The sequence below is a fragment of the Centruroides vittatus genome, unplaced genomic scaffold, assembly GCF_030686945.1.
Source record: "Centruroides vittatus isolate TY-2023 unplaced genomic scaffold, ASM3068694v2 scaffold_2569, whole genome shotgun sequence".
Lineage (NCBI taxonomy): Eukaryota > Metazoa > Arthropoda > Arachnida > Scorpiones > Buthidae > Centruroides > Centruroides vittatus.
Window position 1 is genome coordinate 1318868 of NW_027122690.1, and position 22771 is coordinate 1341638.

Here is a 22771-nt window from a genome sequence, read left to right on the forward strand (position 1 = left end):
TCTGTACATAGTATTTTTTATGTAATTTATTAATTTTTACAATGTGTAAGTATAGTAAAGTCTCTATAGTGTCACTTGTCAGTCTGACACATCCAGTAATCCAACACTCCACAGGGCAATGCACATGAAATTTTTTTATTACCACATTGATGTAAGTGAAAAAGAAAGGCTGATGTAAGTATATACTGTCAGTTGTTTGTTGCATCTGTGGGCAACAGAACAATCACAATCATGATTAATATTATATACTAACCTGTGAATTAAGTACATTTCTTTTTATTATACAGTAAATACATAGGCACAAAATCCAGTAATCTGAAAATCTGCTGTAATCCAACACTCACTAGTCCGATATATGTCAGATTACAGAGACTCTACTGTATATAGAATAACACACTTCAGTAGACTAAACAGAAACTGAACAGGTATGAAATAAATTTAATCTCAAACTCCCTCTGATTGTACATGGTTTTGTTAAGATACTACAATGTGAATTATACAAAAAGCTTGATAATAGATAACAATCTGTACTAAGCAATGTATTTATTAATTTTTTTCATGACAAAAACACACTTATTTTTAAAGTAAGGTATTTAAAATATAAAATTTTAGTTAAGGAAAAAGTTTCTCAAAAAAAATTATGGAAATTTTTATATGATTATGAAATACTTGTTAAGAAAAACTGTATTAATGTTTGTGGTTTGTTCAATTCCAGTTAATTGTTTGAATTTGAAATGATTTATATATGTGGCTTGACTTGATTAAACTTATATGGATATAGGATTGCATTGTTCTGAATTTGTGTTATTTGTCTTGACAAAATATGTATCCTGTGATAAAAATGTTTAATGTAGACTATCTTGTTAATAATAGTGGACAATTAATCAAACTTTGGTTTTGTTGTGTACATTTAACAATTTTTTGAAAGATGAAATTTAATATGAAATTTAATACTACTACTAATAAGTAATTTTAGTAAATTTGCAAATGAAATGTTTTTGATTGATAATTTTTTGTTTTGAACAGTGTTAAATATTTTTTGCTTATCAGATAAAATCTTATAAAAATATTAACATAAGAAAAATTGTACCTTAATTTTGTGAATGTAAGCATCAGTGTATATTCGAGGTTTAAATTAGAAATAGGTGAATAACATGGTAGATATGTTCCAAAAAAGTGCCATGTTATATGAATCTTTGCTATACAAAGCAAAGGACTAATACAAAACATAGAGTTAGGCTCCAGAAGTTAACAAAAGTATACTATTCTTTTTTGTTACTAAGAGAAATATGTTTATTAAAGCAATCAATAATTAACTAACAATTACAATTAAAATCTTGTATTGTTAATATTAATTTTAGTTAAATGAGGACATTTTCTCGTCTTCTGAGCTTTTTTTGTTGACCTTGATCAGAAATATCAGCAACATCTTCATTTTTTTAATTTTTATCATAATTTTCTATGGATGACAAAATAAAAATGTTATTAATCAATAATTTGTTCTAGCATGTCACATTTGTTCAGTTGAGTATCAAGTGTTTTTTCCTGGAATTTGTGCTCAAATATTGAATTGTTTGAGTTGGGAACAGTTTGAGTACTGAGATACTGCTGTATTACATTCATTATTTTTACGAATGATTACTTACTTACAGTTAAAAAAAATGTTTAATAAACATTACTAAATGCAAAGATTCATCTATAAAAACAAAACACTGACAGTCTTAAAGGCTAAAATCTGAAAGCAACAGCAATGACACCTGGTTGATAGGAAAGTTAGTACAACTTTTTTTTCCTTGTCCTATCAGTTTTCATTAAAGTAAACTGGAGGAAAGACACAAAAAAAATTGAAAATTTCAATATTCTAAAGTCTGTGGGCAAATTTGAGACAATATGAATGCTTACTTGAATAAAAAAAAATATTGAATAATGAAGCTTACACTTGAAAATTGTGAAATTTTGTACAGAGGATTTCCAAAACCATGTTAAAGTGAAACTGGAAGTCATGTTGTATGGGGGAATATCCCCAATTTTCGAACTATGTTAGATTGAAACCATGTAAGGATATCTCTTCCCTTTTTTAGGTAGCCAACTCTTATCTCAACTGCAATAGATTAACAAATAATAGCTCTCTTTCTTACCTACTACAGATTTTTATTTAAGAAAACAAGAATTCAAAAAATTTCAGGATCCAGTCTGCTTCTTTTCTTGTCACAAATTAAACCAGAGATACTAAAGAGGTGCTGTCTGTGTGCAGTGGTGGATACAAGATACCATTAGTACAAAAAAAATTAACATTTATTTGTTTGATCTTCAAAATGTTTTTAAAACACATTTTATATATAATTTATCAAACCAGTCACAATAAAATTGTTGTTTGTGTTAGAAAAAGGTACTTGTTAATTTTTCAAATTTATTTAATTTTTGAGTTAGCTCTCCTTTGGATACTTCTGGATCTGCTACTGTGACTGTAGAGAAAATTAGCCAAAGTCTGGAACCCAATTTTGTTTCTAACCTGTGTATTTTTTATTTAAAATTATTTTTAGTTGAATTTTAACAAAATGAGATATTTGATATGATTTCTAATAGTCTGCATAACTCAGTTTAACTCATAATGCTACAGACTTTCCAAATAAATTATTTATAGGAAAAAAAAAGTACAAAAACACGATAGGAGGAAAAGGTTGTCTAAATCAGATCCATTTTAAAAGTAACAGGAAAAAAAACCAACCAAAGTAAAAGAAAACATGATCATTTTATTAAAAGTGACCATAAGAAACTATTTCTGTTCAGAAACTGGTTTGTGTTCCACAAATGACAGTGGTCACAAACATAGTTTCTTCTATTTGTTGGGGAACTTTCTCCCATGTCAGTTGCCTTTTTGTCTCACCGTATGAAATGGTAGATACATAAAACATTTCAGGGTTTGACATAGGGTGTAGAAAAAGCATGGGTCAAACTTAGGAAAGACAGAAGGATCCTACTTATGCGATTTATTGTTGGTATTTTCAAGACTATTTTTAAGTTAATGAGATCAGTTTATACAGTACAAGAAAATGTTACTGTTATAAGACACAGTACTTACTACAGACAAATATGCCAAAACCCTCTTACCCTCTTTTAAAATAATGAAAAAGCACTACTATACAAACATACACAATGTTTCATTCTCACAAAAACAAAAAATGGCAGGTTGACCAGATACACCATGTGTTCCAGTGTTGTCATTTTGAACATACATAATTTCTTTCTGTAACTTTATGTTCCATATTGTGTACTGTGTGGCAACACTTTCTAAAAAATGTACAAGGCCACTTTTGTTTACGTATGGCAAAATATTGTAGATATACATAGCACATTCAAACCCCATTTATGTTTTTTAAGGGAACTAATAAAAATACTGTGTGAGAAAAACCTACAAGTAAAAGTACTTTATGAATTTCTTTCAGACTAAAAATAATTGTCATAAAAGTGTGGCATGGAAGAAATTAATTGTACAACTGAATTTGTACGTATAATTCTTAAACAAGTAATCATTCTAATGGTTACCTCAAGTTGATAGTGAATAGTGAAAATTAATGAGAAGGAATGTTTTGTACATTATTTTGATGCTTATTTAATGTAGATGAGCCCTATTGCATCAGTTTTACTGTTTAACTTCATTTAAAGTAATTAAAAGCAAAAATGTGTCAAATTTTGTTCTTCCTTGCCATGTTGGCTATTGAACTTTCATCCAGTATGAAAATGCTTCTGAAAATAAACTTATGTTGACATTCTTTTATTCATTCCCAATTAGTTTTTAATTTTCATTTATTTCAGATTATTTTTTAATTTTGTTGTTAATAGAAAAATTTCTGTAAATTAAATTTTGGTTAGGAGGACTGACATCATAAGTGAAGAAAAACTTTTAGGTGTAGACGAAAAAAAGATATAAATTAGGTATTCATTTCTACATGCAAATTAACTGAAGGTATTTACATGGTTATTCAATTCTTTTCAAAGAAACAAAGGTCACAGATGAGTAAATATATGGACATACATTTATTAATAATAGTCCTTGTTAAATTATCTAGAGGCAGAATCAAATGTATGTATTTAAGGTAAAATCTATTTTCAATTTGTTAAAGTACCAATAAGACAAGTTTAGCTCATGTATCCCTTGATTAACACAATTAGTTAATCATTTGATGCTACTGCATATATCAAAATCATGTTAATCAAATACAGTGGTAATGTACCTCGGTACTTGACTGAACTTCAAATCACAATCCACTAGAACAAATTTTTGGTTAATAAATATTTCGATTTTGTCATTCGTAAAAAGGCTTTCTATGATAAAAATAAGTAATTAATTTAAAAATAAAATGAAACCTTAGAGTTGCCTACCTTTGTCAGACAAAAATGTATTCAATCCAGTTTCCCCCATTTCATGTGGAACATAATCATCAGGTCCACGACACACCAAGATCTGTTGTGAGTTCATGAGTTATTTGTCAAATTTTAACAATTTCTTTTTGAAATTTCTCTTCCTCAGCAGTTTTTGGGTCCCCTGTACATTTTGTATCCTTTAGTTCAAAATTTTCTGAACAAAACTCAAAACCACATTTGACATGTTTGACATTTAGAAGCATCATTCCCATATAAATTAAGAGTGTATTTTACTGTTACATAGTGTTATATCCTTCACAAAACTTAAAAAGTCTACATAATATGTCTGATATGCATTTTATCTGTAGATATTTCAATTTGATTTTATGCACACAAAATGTGCATAAAAATAAAGTTTTAAAATAAGTTTCTAAATAAGAATACATTATCACATTAACAGTAATGTATTAAATTGAACAGCTCACTTGGTGCACTGTTGACAAGTCCCAACCAGTAGCTCCCCTAGAATGAAAACAATTTCCGTAGAAATTTAAAATTTCTTTATTTCCCTAAATTTAAATGAAAACTTAAGAATAGGTAAATTCATTTTAAGCTTAATTGTACTATTCAATCATATTTTATATAGTGAATTTGTCATTTTAGCATGTCATGTGTACTTATGTCATAACAAAAAGTATTCATAGAAATAAATGTTCAACTATCATAATTAAACTACAGATCTGTATCAGAAATCACTTTCGGCACGAAAATAGCAAATTCACCATTACCTTGTTTGCCCAGAAAAATATAGCTACATTAAGTAAAGACAGCTGGTAAAGCTGTGTTAATTATAACTTCTTCCTTGTATATAAAGTGATTGCCTCAATTAATTTTGCATGTTAATCAAATCTTGCATTAAGCAAGGGATATCTGTAAATAAGCTTCTGTGTATCAGTACCTGTTTTTTCACTGCACAGTAAATGACATAAATGTAGCAAAGAATTATTGAACAATTAGTTGTCTGCTTTCAACTTGTTGGAAATGCAACTTTTACATTGTCTCACTACCACTACTATAAAAAAAAGAATATCATACAATGTTATTTATATAACATTGGTACCATTTTCAATTGTCTAAGATAGTTCTTCATCCAAAAGTAAGTTTCTACTTTTTGTAATGAAATTGGTAATATGGGAACAACCATATTGTTGCACTGAAGGAAAACTAAGTCTGAACACAGTGTTCTTAGTGCTGGCATTGAAAGCAACTGGTTTTTCCTGAACACTGCACACTGAAACCAGTTCTTTTACTAAACGACTTATATATGCACTGATGCTCTAAGTTCATTTACTGAACTTGTCTATGTTGTATACTGAATGCCTCATATTAATAAACTTTTATGTAAAAAACTTTTATTTTCTCTATTTATAACTTAATTTTTTTTAAGCAAATGTTTTAATGGGTACTAGTTCACATATATTTGTCTATATCTTAAGAGAGATTTTTCAATTGTTTCAGTTATTTTTTATTAAATTTTTTTCATTTTGTTTTTTTTTTACAAATTAAGCTAAATATGAAATTTTTTATTTTACTTCATTTTAATATGGTAGGTTCCGTATATTCAAAGTTGTGTTTTTGTTTTCAAGTTAAAGTTGCTTTTGTTTTATAACTAATCCTATAGAGGAAAACTAAATTAATATTGCATTAGTTTTTGCATTTATTTAAAAATACAAATCATAATTTATATATTTATAACAATATACACAAGTACAAAATATACATAAACTTTTCCATTAATAGAACAGGAGTATATCAGTATACATTACAGATTTTATTTGATTACAATGATGATAAATTCTTAGTTATTATTTGCTTTCCTAGTATTCAAATTACAAAATAGTACTTATTTAATAATGAAACAACTTTTTCCTTGAGCAGAGTAAATGTTTTCTATATTTCTAGTACAGTACATAGCTCTGTTACGATGCAGTTTTTAATAACTATTTCTGTTCTACACTAAATAGACAAGGAATGATTTTCTAATTAAGGCAAATTTTGATTATAATTTATATTATTTTAAACTAATTTAACTGATAATTACCATATAAATCTACAGATTTCAAATAAATAATAGTACATCTGGATAATTTTGTAAGCTGAAAATTACATGAGAAAATATCAGGTTAATTCATCTAATTTCAATTGTATTTATAAATTTATATATTGTATTTGTAACAGTTTAAATTGTTTTTTGTGAAAATATTTAAAACATTTACCTTATTTTAAAAAAAAACTGAATTACATGTTAAAATTTCAGTTTACAATTGTTTGAAATGTTTTATTTATTATATATAATAAAATAAATAGAACTAAATTCTTACATATCTTTTATCTTATGCCAATATCTTATAATAATAACGAAATTTTACTGACAGTTGTCCTTGTTGTTGTTAATTTTTGATTAAAAGCTTATTTAATGTCGACAGAAAGTATTATAAATAAAACGTTTTACGTTTGAAAATACTATTTTCAAACTTAAAATTATTATTTTATATTATAAAATTGTTTAAAATATACCTTTTTTTAAACTGAAAATTATATTTATTAAGTGTTTGATGATAAAAATCATCCTCAAAGTTTTATAAATATATAATAATAATCCTGTGCAAATTTTTTGTTTTGTAGTCTTTAAAGATGAACCTAAAACAAAATGTTTTCTTTGACAAAAAGATCAAGATTCTTTTGAAATCAGTTTAAAAATTTAATAATGAATATCATTTAAATGAGAGATTCATCATTACTCTAAAAAAAATTTATTGCATTTGGAATACAATTATACTGTAGCTATTGTTTTTGTAAAATTTTAACAATAATAAAATGACAAGCATAAAACTTGTTTTTAAAAATTGTTATAATTTGTTTTTTTTATTAATTAAAATAAATTTTTATATTTAAAAAAATATATATTTAATATATTTATTGATTCAAACAGGTAAATAAAGGCTATCAAAATTTAGAAGTTCAATTGACAAAGACTTTGTGAATTTTGAAACAATCATCATGAATATAATTGAAATACTTTTAGTAAGTTTATTAGACTTTTAATATTTTTATAATTGTATTAAACCTTTATGAAGTGTTTTCTTTATTACATACAAATGCATTCTAAAATATTGATTTGTTAGATTTTATATATTTACCATATATAAAGTTTTAGAAATTAAAATTAATAAAATACAAAATCAAGTTTAGTTCAAATGAAAAATTTTGTATGCATGTTTAGACATTAATGGTTTTGATTTACAATAATTATAGATATTTATAATTAACTTACAAAGAAAATTTAATTTTAAACGTAAGTTGACTAATTCTTTAAAAGCCCTGATATCTGAATGTAAATTTTAAAAAAAGTTATAATTTATATAATGTATAGTGATTATTCAAAGTATATAAATGATGAAGTGGATAGTTACAAGAGAGGAATGTAAATTTATCAGTTTTTATCAATTTATTTTAAAAATTTACTGTTGTAAAAACAATCTGTTAGTGTTAAGCTTTTTAATATAAAAATATTAAAATCATTATTTTAAACTTTAATTAGATATTTGTGATTTATATAAATGTGTGAATTTTTTCAGTTAAATATTTTCTATGAAAGACATCTGTTTTCAGCTGCTTTAATGAATATTTTGAAATAAAAATTATCAAATCTTTTCAATAATCAGAAATGGAAATATATTGATCTTTGGTATTTGAATATAAAGATTAAATGAAGCAATATTGGTCATCTCCAATTTGTCTTGCTATTTGATATAAACAGTTATTGTTTTGTTGTTGCATTCTCACATTATGGACTTTACATATATAAAATAGCCGTAGATCTCAATTATACTTCTTAATCATAATATTAACAACTATTTAATTTCAAATATTTTATTACTGCAGTAATTTTCTCACTTATGTACTTTTAAAAAGTACTTTAGATCAATGCTAAACAGAATATATGATCAAAACTTGTTTATTACTTAAACAATTTAAAACTGTTTGTATACATTTTCAGAATATTGGAAATAAAAATATGAATAAATTTATATATAGAAATGATTCATGTTTTACATAAGCTTAGGAAATAATATTTATGAATGAAAGAATGCCAGGAAATTTTTGATTGTAATGACAAATTCTATCCACAAAGCCTAATATAACAAGTAGGTTTTTTTTTTTTTGTAATTTGTCAGTCTTGTCTCTCTTGTAGAATTTTTTAAAATTGTGTTTTGTATAAAAATTACAAAAATTTCAGAACTTTAGATTCAGTTCAGTTGATAGTGGCTATAATTCTTTTAATGGTTAATGAATTCAGATGGGAAATTCCCATAAGGAAATTTTTTTGGTCAGTGATCAAATGAAATTGCATTTAAATTTCTTCTTTGTGGATATTTTATATATTTTAATTAAAAATTCACTTAAAACAGTTTTTTCCTACATGAATTAAAAAAAATTGATATATTTTTTGTAACCTGTAAAATTTTAACATTTATTATTTAATATCTGCCCTTTTTTCAGTTTAAATATTTTTGTAAGTGCAGTTTACAGTTTTAATTTTAATCAGTTTTATATGGTGTGTAGCCTAAAAGTCTAAAATATGATCTGAAAACCTGTTTTCTCATTGATACTATCTTCTAAATGCCAAGATGAGTTTATTTATTGATTCTTAAAAGAGACTTTAACAAATAATAGGAAATATATTATTAAATTCCTTTCAGGTTTTGTAATAAAATCATTAATTTTCTTTTTACCATTTTTTTTCCTGTTAAAGAAAATTACTGTAATTACAGTAATATCGATTTAATTCATTATCTGTGAATTTTCTCCTACATTAATAACTAGACTTAAATAACTTTCGTTTTCACATTAATGACAACGAAAACGAACTTATTGAACAGAATTATAGTTAATGATGATTATTTTTTATTGTTACTTAAAATGAAGGGTTTTTTTCCTTGTTTCCATCAGTGTAATCATGAAAGTTAAATTACTGAACTTAAATTTACATTAGCATCGTTAGATTAATAAAAACGTCAGTTTAATTATTCTCAAACGATTTTAACCTTGAAGATTTAAATTCTGTAAACAAAAATACTGATATTATTTATTTTCAGTTAAAGATAACAACAAGGTAAAATTCAAATTTATGCAGCATTATTTAAATTATTCTACAAAATATGTTACTGGTTTTTCAAACATATTTAAGGTATGATGATATAAAGCTTTTCTTTTCCACTATTTACATGTGTTATAGTTATACAGTGATGAAAATGAGAACTTTGATGTGTTGTTCACTTTGGGAATGACATTTTTCAATCGAAATTACAAATTCTTATTAAATACTTATCAAACAGGTATATTTTTTTTCTGATCATGTTGCCATGTGTCTAAATTATTTCGTGTGGTGATATATACATAAAAAAGAGATTTTAAATTTATCGAAATTAATGTATTGTATACTAATATTATAAGTAGTACATAATCACAGGATAATAAGTTATTTTTATATTTAACATTATATGAATAATAGTGATTTAATAATTATTTTCACACATTATTTTTAAAAGTATAAATAACGAGTTGTTAAACATAAAAATTTGTCGTGAAAATTTCTATAAATCTTGAGATAAGCTTCATAAAAATACAAAGTTAAATTCCGTAAGCTCCGTTTTAAAAAGTATTGAAATAAAAGGAATTCCTATTATTACAGCTGCCGTTGATCCCGGATGAGAATTAACCATAACATCATCGAATTCTTCATTAAAATTAGCCAATCGAGTCGACTGTTTTGATGATAAGACAGTCTTAAAATGTTATTAATTATTATCGTTATTATTTAAATAAAAATCTTCTCTCTAACTGCCTCGAATGTAGGCGTTATCCGTCTCATTTATTTAAAAGAAATTGAATTAAATAAAGCGTCGGATTAATATGTTTTTTTAAAAATCAATAACTGTACCATAACTCAGCAGCGTGTAATCTACTTGAAAACTGAAACAGGATATTTGTCCGACTACTTTTAGTTGCGTAATAAGCTTATACGAAACAATGCCTTTAAGTTTTAGTAGAGAATACTTTTTATGAATTGCCTCTATTAAATATCTGGCATGCCAGATGCCAGATATTTAAGTCACAAATGTCATTAAAAACTGATGAATTAAAAAGAATATTAATTAATTAGCAGATCGATTAAATTTAAAGTTTTCTCTTGACAGTTAGCATCAGACTTTTCCAAATATATATATATATATATATATATATATATATATATATAATATATATTTCGATACATTTTTTATCATCAGTTCGAATTCTAAGAATATTTTTATGGATGTAAATATTTACGCCCACTCGTTGGAATCGTAATTTGAATAGGCTATAGGAATACGAACAACAAACACACCTTAATTTCATTAATTATATCTAGCAATTCTGAAATACGATGCGATCAGAAAGTTCTAACCTAATGTATTAGATACGAAATAAAACGTAATCAAATGTCGATGTATCCGATTCTGTTATAAATTTCGATCGTTATAGAATTGACAAAACAAAAGTTCGTTACGCTCGAATTCGAAGACATTGGAAAATCCAGACAAAACAACAGATGTTTTAAAATCTGTTATGCCGTCATTCAATTCTAAAGGGTATTCGATAAATTATAGATTTTGGATAATAAAAGTAAATTAGTCACGAAATGTAACTCGATTTGACTGATCAGCGCTATTTTTGAATTTGATGTGGATAAGATATTTCTATTTAAATAATTGATGATTTGAAATTAAACATTTATAACTCATACTTGAAGTTAATACCCATGAAGGATCGACTAATGTAATTTTATAACTTGAATTTATGTTAAAGAATTCTGTTTTATTTAAAAATTATTATGAAAATATTTATATAACAATTTTTTAAATTTTATAACTACGGGAATTTGAAATATGAAAATTCTATGTACATTTTATATAATTTAACTTTTACAATAGATTCGGAAAATTGGGTAAAACCTAATTTTTTGGAGGAAAAATTACATATTTGTAAATGATAGCGATACGTGAAAAATTAATGAGCTCATCTTAAAGTAGCTAAATAATAATTATAATTAAAAAAAAATCTCGAACTGGAAAGACGACAAATACTTCAGATGGTGAATAGCACAGTTTGCAGAGATCTCAGAAGCGAGTCTGTCTTAACGTTGTTTAATATTGGGCAAGAAGTTTAACAAGGTTACTGATAAGTGGGGCAAAGATTAAATATGATCAAAAATTGCCTCTAGGTCAGAAATATGTCGCAGCGGTAAAACGGAACGTTAATAATAGTAATTGGTGAGTAGGAGGACTTGGTTGTTATGATTTGAGAAAGAAAGCAAAAAGAACAATAACGACGATAGTTTCCTACTCGTTATTGGATTAAAATTGATAATAAATATTCGAATTTAGTAACGTATTTATCACTTTATTTAAATTTATCGATCAAAATTTCAATATTTATGTTCGAAGATAAATCTCGATTCGATTTTATATGAAATATGATACGATATTCTAACATATCTTCCCCCTCATTGTATTGTATTTAAAGATTTCAATTTTTCTGTAGTTATTGATATTTATAAATTTATATCCATTGAACAAAAGCTTTCAAATCATTTCCATTATTGCACTTAACATTTCCTTCTGAAGTAAAATGCAGCTGTCAAAACTTTTTGTAATTATTAAAGGATAACGGAAACTAATATTGCAAATAAAAATTGAAAATAGTGAATTTTTTTTAATAAATTTAATAGTGCTTCTTAAGGGGGGGGTTTGTTAAAAAGCTTTAATGACATCTACTACTAAAATACAAATTTTTATCATCATTTAATATTTTGTGCTAAAGTAAAAACGTAGCCATAATTTTCAGAAATTTTTTTTTTTTTGATTTTGAGCACTTTCTTGTGTGTTTGCGTTAGAATGAATATAAATTCCTTTTCCCAAAAACTGTTTAAAAAATTTAACCGAAGCGAATGAAATTGCAATTTTGATGACAGTAAAAAGACTCTCTCCCCTGAATTTTACAGTAAAATGTATGAGAAACGAATTTATATCACAATAAAAAATGTGTAGTTTGCTAATTAAAAAAAACAATCTTAGACTATTAATTAAAAATGCAAATTTCCTTGTTATATGGATTATCTTCATATCAAAAACGATTTATCTAAACTGGATATAACTGGTTCTTAAAACTTGATTTTTTGGGAACACTCGTATCATTTTTATCATTTATTGCTAATTGTTTGTAAACATTCGTCAGTCGTAATATAAACAATATAGTCTCTGTTTATTATTATTATTGAAAAATTGGTATTATACAATATTTTCCATCGAAAGATTTTATAAGCGGGTGAATATTAAAAAAATAAAAATAAAAATGTATTGATTAAATTTTCTAACACAGGTAATTTTACCGTATTTATTTATGGACGCTACAGGAAAATAATTTATTACGCTTTTAGTAATTGATTTTTCCGATTTGACCTTGTTCAGATAGGAAATTTGCGACTATAATTTATAAAATGTTACTATTAGTATTGTTCAAATATCCGTGAATTAAAGCACGATTGTTTGAAGAGCCGGAAGTACTTCATTTATACGTAATGAACAAAGAAGTGCGGAAACATTACACACTTCGTATTCGTCATCGATTTTAACATCTGACGTTATCAAAATACATTCGTATCGAATCTTTCGTTATTAGAACGATTTTTGTATAATTTTTCTACTCTCTTATCTAATCGTATCACGTAATTCTTCAGAATTTGAGCTAAATTTCTTTCCGTTCAATCCAAACGAGAAAAGTTTTTACATTTATTTGGCTTCTCACTTCTCAGAATGAAAATAAATTACTATAAAGACTTACATCCTGAAAAGTCATTTTGATGTTTTCGAAATATTTCATGTGCAGAATGACTTATTTCTAGATCACGATTCGATTATTAATTAGACCATTTAATCAAAGCAGTAACTCGAAAATTACATTTCCTACTCTGATTTCTCTTTATTGAATTTTTTTTTTTTATATCCTTATCTGAGAATAGAAAGAATATAAATGCGGTACACTCTTGTTGCAGAGCTATTATTGTCTTCTTGCGTGACTATGTATCGGATCTATTTTGATTTATGCTTGGTTGTAATGACCTCAAAGACTCCGAATGCTAGATGGGGGGCATTTAATAGTTTTGATTTTTTTTCTCTTCCGTATATCTTCTAGCCACATATTACTTTCGGTAGTTTTTTTTAAATCAGAAATAAGGCTACTGTTTACTGGATGATTTTTTACAACACAGTCTCTCGTTAGATTACGAATTATTATGCAGTCAATTCGGCACCCACCAGATGGTGTCCTGGTTTCACCGGCGCCAACCTCTCACACAATAGATGGCTCGTTATTGTGTCGTTTCCCACAGGCACAGTTACTCCATTCTATCCTCGTTTACAAAAATTGCACCTTTCCCTGCTTAGTTATTTATAAAGAGTTTGCATTTTAATTATCATAAACGCCTGAGTCCGAAAGGATGTTGCTGCGAACATTCGTGTTAAAAATCGCATATAACTAATAATTGCACGTGGCCGTACTGCATTCTTATTGTGAGTTTCTTAGTTTTGTTTTGAGAATAAACATGACTCATCTCAAAAACAGGAAAGGGAGACGCCGCTCCCCTTTAAATCATTGACCGATATATCTAATGTTAAAGATTATCACTTACTGAAATGATAGACAAACCTCTTCTGCCTTTTTGTTAAAACGGAGAATACCGAAACAAATGTTTCAATTCTGTTCGTTTTAAAACCGACTTTAGGCTTATTTACTATCAAAATATTCATATATATTTTTTTAATACTTTATTCGAAACTTGCATGTACGCGACCATCTGTTATGCTAGATAGTTCGGTGTCGTTTGTACGTAAGTGAACACCTGTACTGTTTCAAACTGTACGCAGTCAAGTGTAAAACGTTAAAGTATTGTATTTTGTTTTTAAAGGCAACGTGATGCGATATGAAAGTCATTGGCCCAACGTATTTATTTGATATTTAATTGAAATGATTGATTAATGGCAATAAATCACTTACTTTGTCGATGTCGAAACATTGACATTTTAATTCTAGAACAGGTTAAAAAAACTGGACCTGTTCACCCGATATTTTCATTTATTAATATTTCTCACATATTCTATCAATTTAATTGCGTTCCACTTCGCCTTCTCTGTTCTGTATTTGATTTTCCATATTTGAGCATTTGATGTGCTTAGTAAAATCCGTTGGTTGGTTTTTGCGTGTGTGTATGTATGTTAGTGAAATTTATTTTAATTCCTGTATTTCCACAAAGTCTTTATTTATAGACTAATTAGATTTTTAAGTCAACAACAAAAATTCTGGTTCGAATCCATTCATTGACTGGAACAGATTCGAGTAATGTTCTTTCTTGATATTAGATGGCGCTGTAATCTTACATTCACGTGTTATCACTTTTCACACAGGCGATGCCGAATTTAAAAATTGGGGTATGTGTAAATTCCACCGATATCTGATATTTTACTCATCGTTGAACGATTATAAATAACTTGGATACTTTTTTTTCTTTGAGGGTCGTCGGACTGTTTATCGAGTCATATCGAGCGCATCTAGCAAATAATCGAGATTGATAGCAGTTGTTCGCCGGCTTCGCACGTGACATGGTCGTAGAAAATTTGTACAAACTGAGAGTAGTGTAAAACCTTGCGTTAAGGCATCGTTCGATAGTACAGCACCAGTCTCCAAGGTCTGCTGTAGTTAAATCTACTAAATATAACGTGTCTGGAGCGATGCCAGCCACCTCTTTCCACACCTCACCTCCCTCCGGAACGCGAACATATTTCTATCCTCCTCCTAATTTTCAAACGTTTCGTTTAGAATAGTTCGGAATTATTAGATAAATTTTCTTCTCCTCTTTTTTTCTTAATTCTTTATTCTAACCACACGTTATCCTATTTGTTCTATTTTTCATTACATTACATAATGATAAACGATGTTTAAGCTGTTGCTTTCCCCAAAAGTGTCAACGATGTGATTGAAGACGGGATACACCGCCAGAAATTGCATTTCGAAGGCCAGTAACCTCTGTAATAATAAAAAGATGCAGTTCGGACGCTTCTGAAAAGGAAAGAAGGAAAAAACATTCGGACTCAAGTAAATCAACAAATAATGTCACTGTTGAAACAGATTACATTCTCAGTGTTAAGCTGTGGAGAGAGGGGGCAATGACTCGTTACGAAGCGAAGAGGAAGCGATATTACACTCCCTTGCTTCTCTATCATTCACAGAATGTGATGAGATGTTTGGATTAGTGAAAAAAAATATTTCGAAGAGAAATTTAGGACATTTTATTTGGATTTTTATGACATTTCGAACTTAAAATAGTCGAATTTTATTGATAATTACTGAAATCAAAAGTAAAAGGTTAAAAATATCATATTCCTGTCGCTATAATTCTCTTAATCTAATATGACACTGAATTAAGGTCAGAAAGTTATTCATTGAAGTCTAAACGTTTTTTTTTATTTAGATTTTAAAATTGATTGAAATATTCTTAAATACTTGCAATTCTGAATTTCCACAATAAATTATTGTTTCAATTTAAAATTTACCATTTGAATTTTGAATATTCGCAATTTTACTCACATAAAATTAATAATTTAAAAATAAATTTATCGCTAAGTTGCAGGTTGCATCCATAGAAGATGGATAAAATTGCATTATTACACGTAGTCAATTTTGATCTTTGATTTAGTTTAATATTGTTCGTGTATATATTAGAATTTGGTCATCAGTAAAACTTTTTACTGTGAATTATAAACACAATCAAATTTTAACTGATATTTTGCGCTTATTACTTTTAATTAGCAAATTTGTGCAAATTGTACATCGTTATTGCTTTATTTTTGACTAATTTTGTTGTTTATTTCCATCCATCTGTTGGCAGAATCTGGTCCAAAAGAAAATCCAGGCCTCATTTTATCCTGGCTGAGATCATAAAGAAGGTTTTGTTTGAATGATCGTATGAGCGTCTGCCACGGGGATGGGTCTAAATGAAGACCCAGTTTGAAAACTCTTAACTCATTTCTTCGTCGTGCAAGTGTATCTCATTGTCCGAACTGGTGAAGTCTCGCAAGTCCGAATTTACTTGGTGCCAACCTCAGCAGGTGTATAGTTCGGGTAGAGGTTTTAGAGTCTATTTTTAGGATGTAGTAATGGAGTGAATCAGCTGCTGCCTTTAGCTAAGATGCAGATAACATTAGCCGTCTCAACGGGCGGCAGCACTAGCGAACGTTGCGACATCCTTTTCTCAATCTCACTTTCTTTTACTGTCCCTCTCTCAACAAGCTTTCTCCTTGGACGCAATGCATTCCAGCTGTTTGATTTTCCGCGGATCCATCATGGATGTTGAAGCACTATAGTCAAAAAGTCGGCGTGGATTCTTCATTGTTCGTCGTTGTTGCCGTTGTCGTTATTAGTAATATCATGTTAGATTGCCAATCAACGAGTGACGGCAGCAAGGAGGGAGATACCGTGGGTTGTAAACATTGTCAAGGTAAGAGTTGAGTGGAACTGCACGGTAAAGCAACATTGCGATGCTGGGAAGATGAGGATTCCTAGATTGCATTTATGTAATAGCAGTCGTCAAAAAATTTTAGTATTTGAATTTCGAAACGTGTTTATAAAATATGGAATGGATGACATATTTTAAATTTCGTTTTTTAAAGAAATAACTTAGATTCTGCTTTTGTAATTTGAAAATGCCAAGCGCTGCCGGCTAAATTATTATTTGGGTATTTTAGTTGTTTAATTAAAAACGATTCTTTCTTGAAATACGGCGTTTATTTATTGAATCTATAATATTTTTAAAATATATTTCCTAACTTGCTAAAGCACTACTTAACCTCATGCTGTTGAATTGCCTTTACGTCTGGGCAACGTGCCGAACCAAGATGACCCAGAAATTTTTAGTTGGGTTGTGATCCAAAGTTCGTGATGTTCCATCTACAGATGTCTACTCCCGTCAAAGCTAAGTTATTCCGATTGAGATCGTAAAGTGTTATCCTTCCGAATATTTCAAAAGAATTGATAGAAATGTCTGATCGAGATGACTATCGGAATTATTTTCTTCTAATTGGAAGGCTATACGCGATGATAATAACAATTACCTACTTTGCTTTTTCAGGTTTATCATGCCAACTATCCGAATAACTTCTGCTTGAACTTATTTTTGTTACTAGAAATGTTTTACGCCTACCCGTTTTTTCTTTAATATTTGTGATGCATTTTTTTCATAGATCTTTGTTGTTAATTACATTTGACAGTCTATTTTTAATTTATCTATTTTATAATTTCAGTTAACATTATGATTTTCGGATTAATTTATCTTAACTTATCGATCTTTTTTCCCTTCCGTATCGATACTACTTTTGCTCACTTCGTAAAAATAGTTCGTAAATCGATTTACGATAGTTCCGAACTATTTAATTGAATTTTAAATAAAGAATTTCAATATATTTTGGTGTGCTTTAAACGCAAATAGTTTACGAAAATAAGTATTTTAAAAAATATGCATGAATTATTCGTGAGTTGCATAGTAAGAAACTTCCGTTTGGAGGATAAGCCGTCATTTCCTGTCTAAAATATTTTTTTGTTTTGTTTTCGTTTTCGATTGTAGTTCGCGTGTTTTTATATTTTAAGAAATATGCGGTATTAAAATAAAAATCGGCTTAGTTTTTGCGTAGGACGGAAGGTTGATTGAAAGACGTCGTCAGCTAGGTGTGACCCTTGTTGTTGTTGGCCTTGAGCTTGAGACTCGTGCCCGGCGTAAATTGGATTTATCGTTACCAGGTGCCCAAGCAATGCCAGACAGTTGAGACACGTGGTACTAAGTTACAATAGCATTGCTTTTTCTTATTCGACAAAAATTACGAGCTACTAGCTTTGAAAGTCAAGAAGAAAGTTTTACTTTCTGCTCTTTAGCAAGCTGTTAATTAATGAAGCAGTTTGTCAGCAGTTTGAGTCAATACTAAAGAAAGTCCTTCGTAAAGATAACAATCGAAATAACTACCCATTGTTATTTTTAAAGTTGTATTTAAAAAAAAATAGTTTTCACCTTTTTTAAATGTATATTTTATTGAAATGTGTTATATTGTAACTAAAAGTTTTCAATTTTATTATTGAAATTAATTGAAGTGCCAAAGTTTGGATAAAAGTTATAATAGTAGTACTATTTTTGGTGTATTGAATAAAACTTTCTATAATTGGAGATAAGAAATTATCTTAATTTAGCTTGATGCTTAAGATTTTATAATAATTAAAATCACATTCACATTCACTCACTTCTATTTATATCTCATTTAGTGTTTTATCAAAATAAAGCTGTAGAAAATTCAAGATAAATTTATTAATTATTAAATGCCTATGAAAATGAGACTTTAAAATCTTTATATTTTTGACATTTGGATTGTAATATTGTTGTTTCCAAATTAATATTTGTAAACAAAAATATAATTTTAAGCCTGCTTACAAAAATCATCGCTCTTGCTCTTATTCGAAAACAAAATAGTGAGACGAAAATTTTAAGTTTACAGTCTTTTGTTTTTCGATATGTTAATATTTATTTCTAACTTTTTACATTAGATATATTTTATGAATTATAGAGCAATTAATTTGTTTAAAATTGTATATAGTAATTTTTATTTAATAATAAATAACTTTGTGTACTTTTCATGTATTCACATTTATAGACGTTTTAGCAATACTTCTCTTCATGACTTCTAACAATATACTATAAGTTTGTTAAGTGATTAATAAATTATCAAAATTAAATCATTATTTGAATATCTTTTTAATGTAAGAAAACTACTTTCAATGACTAGTTTATGTAGAATTGATTTACTTTGTAAATATTTATTATTGCCTTTTATTTGTTTTTATAAAGTTCATATTTTGTTTTTCTTTTGTGATTTATGATCTTTTGACTTATATCATTAAAAAATATTTGCTAATATACATTTAAAGCAGTAAATGAATTAATTTATATTTTGCTATATATAATATAATATAAAAACTATTATTGTTAAATGATACATATACATTTTTATCTTTATTAAGATAAAATATTGTAAAGTCTTTGTTTTTAGCAAAGTTTTTTTTAATTTGATGTTAGTATTTATTATAAAAAACATGAAAAGAGAAATTTTTAATGAGGTAAAGGTAAGCAATGATATGCATTAGTGCACCTTTTTTTTTTTTTTTTTTGGACTGAAAGAAAGAGATGATTTGCTTTATTTTCTTTATATAATACAAAGAAACTTTAATGTATCTAAGCTTTCAGTACTATTAAAAACAGATTATTTTTTGTTTTAGGTAGCAAAAAAAATAATACATGCTATAGAAGTAGAAATGTAGAATACTAATATTGTATTATATATAATGCTGTGTGTAATTTTCTGTTTAGATTCTCAATTCTTCTTGATACTATTTATGAAAAATTGTGTTTAAAATAAATTAAATATGCTTAAGATTATATAATAATAATAATAACCAATATATTCTGTATGACGTATTGCTGGTATAAATAGTAATAGCATTAAATCCTATGTACACTTTACTATGTACAAGAATACAAATCATGGAATAATATAGAAAGGTTTAATTTATTGCCAACTTGGGAGAACATGAATTTAAAAAAAGAAACTACATAATTGCTGGATAATTTCATCAAAATATAAATATTGGATAAGTATGGATGCTTTTATTTTTGAACTGGACACACAATAACCTTAAAAAAAAAATCATATAAATATAAGGTATTAAAATTCTTATTGTGTTAGTTTGCTAGTTTTTCTTTCATAACCAAAATATTAAATGAAAAACATTCAGTTTGTTTATGTATATATGTATCAATATTATAAATTTTATTTAAAAATGCTATTTAGAATATATTAATTAGATTCTTCTATAAATATATTCTAAATGGCATTTTTAAATGAAATTTATGCAGTAGTTTGTAAAAGTTAGCATTATTAAAATTTTTTTTCTTTTTATCCATGTTAGTTGACCCCGTTGTAGATCAGCCCCATCCATCACAATAAGCACAATTGTGGCTGTCTATGTAGCTTACAATATTTTGGTGCCACACATTGGTCAGTCAAACATTCTCTTCCATTTTCTTAATTTTCATCATCGGATTAATTCTTTTATTAATATTTGTAAAAAAAAAAATATTAAATGTTCATACAAGATTAATATTTTGATTAAGAATGCTCTTGTAATCATTCTTGATCAGAATTTAAATTTAATAACTAGTGTTTGTTTATTTTTTTTTTAAGTTTATGAAACATTTTTTAATGTGAATTATTTATTGAATTCTTAGATATGCCAAAGACCTGGGTTGACTTTCTTCTGTAAATTTTTTTGATTTTTTTTTTTTTAATAATTATTCTAGAAACATAACTACTTTATGTCAATTAATATACACACTTACTGTAGTAGCTTTGAATCTGTCTTGTTAAGATTTATATCAATAGCTTTGTTCTGTTTAGAATTATTTAATAGTGTTCAGTATGAGTTTAAATTAATAGTTTAGGAATATATTTTTATGGATGATGAATAACAAAATATATCAAATATTTGCTTATATTGTGATTTAATTTTCTTTTTTAATTCAATTCAATTTAGAGTGATTGGAATAACTTTTTATAAATTAAAAATAGCTTAATATTTAAAATTTTATCCTTGCTAAAGTAAACAATATATTCATATTTTAAATATAAAATTATCGACAATAATAAAAGGAAATTAACAATGTTAGTTTGTACTTAAAACACTATTTAATTCACAAATAAAACTCTAGCAAAAAACAAAATAAACAAATCTTTGGCACCATCCTTTAATAATAAAGAAACAAAAAATATTGCTATTTTTAAGATTACTAAAGAGTTTATTTCAAAGGAAATGTTTTTGGTCTATCTTAGTACAGAATCCAGTTTTTTTTTTTTTTTTTTTTGAAATGGAATACTTTGACTTGTGAAAGTTGGCTTGTTTTTTTAATCATTAAATCATTCCAAATTAAAAATTGTTTAGAACATATTCAAAGAGAAATTAATAATAATAATAATTAGATACAATATTAAAAATTAAATAAAAATTTGTATTTAATACTGAAGATGGATAAAAGTTAGACCAAGAACATTTCATTTCAAATAAATTTTTTGATAACTTTAAAAATAGCAATGTTTTTGTTGTTTTGATTTTTATTTCTTTAATACTTTCTAGCACAGTCTTGCAAGAGAGGCATGTTAATTTGGGTACTTAATAAATGTAATTATCTAAACGTATAAAAAGTCTGTTCATTTAATTAGAATATCATTTATAAAATCCTCACTAAATATACAGGCTATTATATAATAATTATTCTATTTTTAATAGAACAATTTTATTTGAGAAACATTTTACTAGTTGTTTAAATTTGTTTTTTCCAAATATAATTCATTAAAAAAATTGGATGACTACTAATAACTTTTAGTTTTATATTGCTGCGTACTAACAAATTTTCCATTTTTACGGCATATTAAACACAACTTTTATCTAAAAGAAAGGGTAGTTTTTTGAGCCTATCTTATGTGAAGTTTAATTTCCCATAAGTTAATGAATTTCCCAAATGACCTTCAGTAGTAAAAACCACAACAGCACAAGCAAACTGGAACGATATATATAGAATCTCACCTAAATGCAAAATTTCCATAACGAAACACTCAAATTCAGTATTCTAACATTTTCGGCCACTCCTTTATTGGCCATCTCAGATTGGATCAGCCTTTTCAGCTCTCAGATCGGAAGGCCAGAGATTTCCATAGCCTTCTGATCCAGGGATTTCCCCCTTAGGACGAGGCTACCCTAATACACAGGGTATTCGACAGACAACACATAAGAGCATTGGAGGCCATAGAAATCTGCAAGGCCAACCTAAGAGGAGAGTACATCAACACTGATTACATTCCCGTACCAAATGTATCAAAGTATTATTTGGACTACTAAAGGAATATACGTTGCTTATTATATGCCACACCCGTTTTTCGAACTGATTTGAAACTTTTGAAAATTAGAATGAGGCTACATACTATAAATAGTACAGTTATTTTCGTTTTACATTCCCTGAGGAGGGCTGATAAAAGAATGGTCGAAAACGTTTGAATACTGAATTTGAGTGTTTTGTTGCAGGAAATTTTGCTTTTAGATGAGATTCTAGACCTTAAGTAGACTACTAGTAAATATACAAACTACTTTTTCTAAATATATTTAG

The 22771-nt window shown here is 27.1% G+C and overlaps 1 protein-coding gene across 2 annotated transcripts in view; it reads left to right on the plus strand.

The window, feature by feature from the left end:
* Positions 1–22771, plus strand: part of LOC136987697 (myocardin-related transcription factor A-like) — a 107629-nt gene that overhangs the window by 15821 nt on the left and 69037 nt on the right. Inside the window, exon 2 of one of the 2 annotated variants that reach the window (XM_067285456.1) lies at positions 7358–7449. Coding sequence is in view for 1 of the 2 variants with exons in the window: in XM_067285455.1 (XP_067141556.1) it covers positions 16867–17017 (151 nt within the window). In the remaining variant the exon portion in view is untranslated. Of the gene's footprint in view, positions 1–7357; positions 7450–16238; positions 17018–22771 lie in introns of those variants that run through there. The other variant, XM_067285455.1, reaches the window with a different exon arrangement.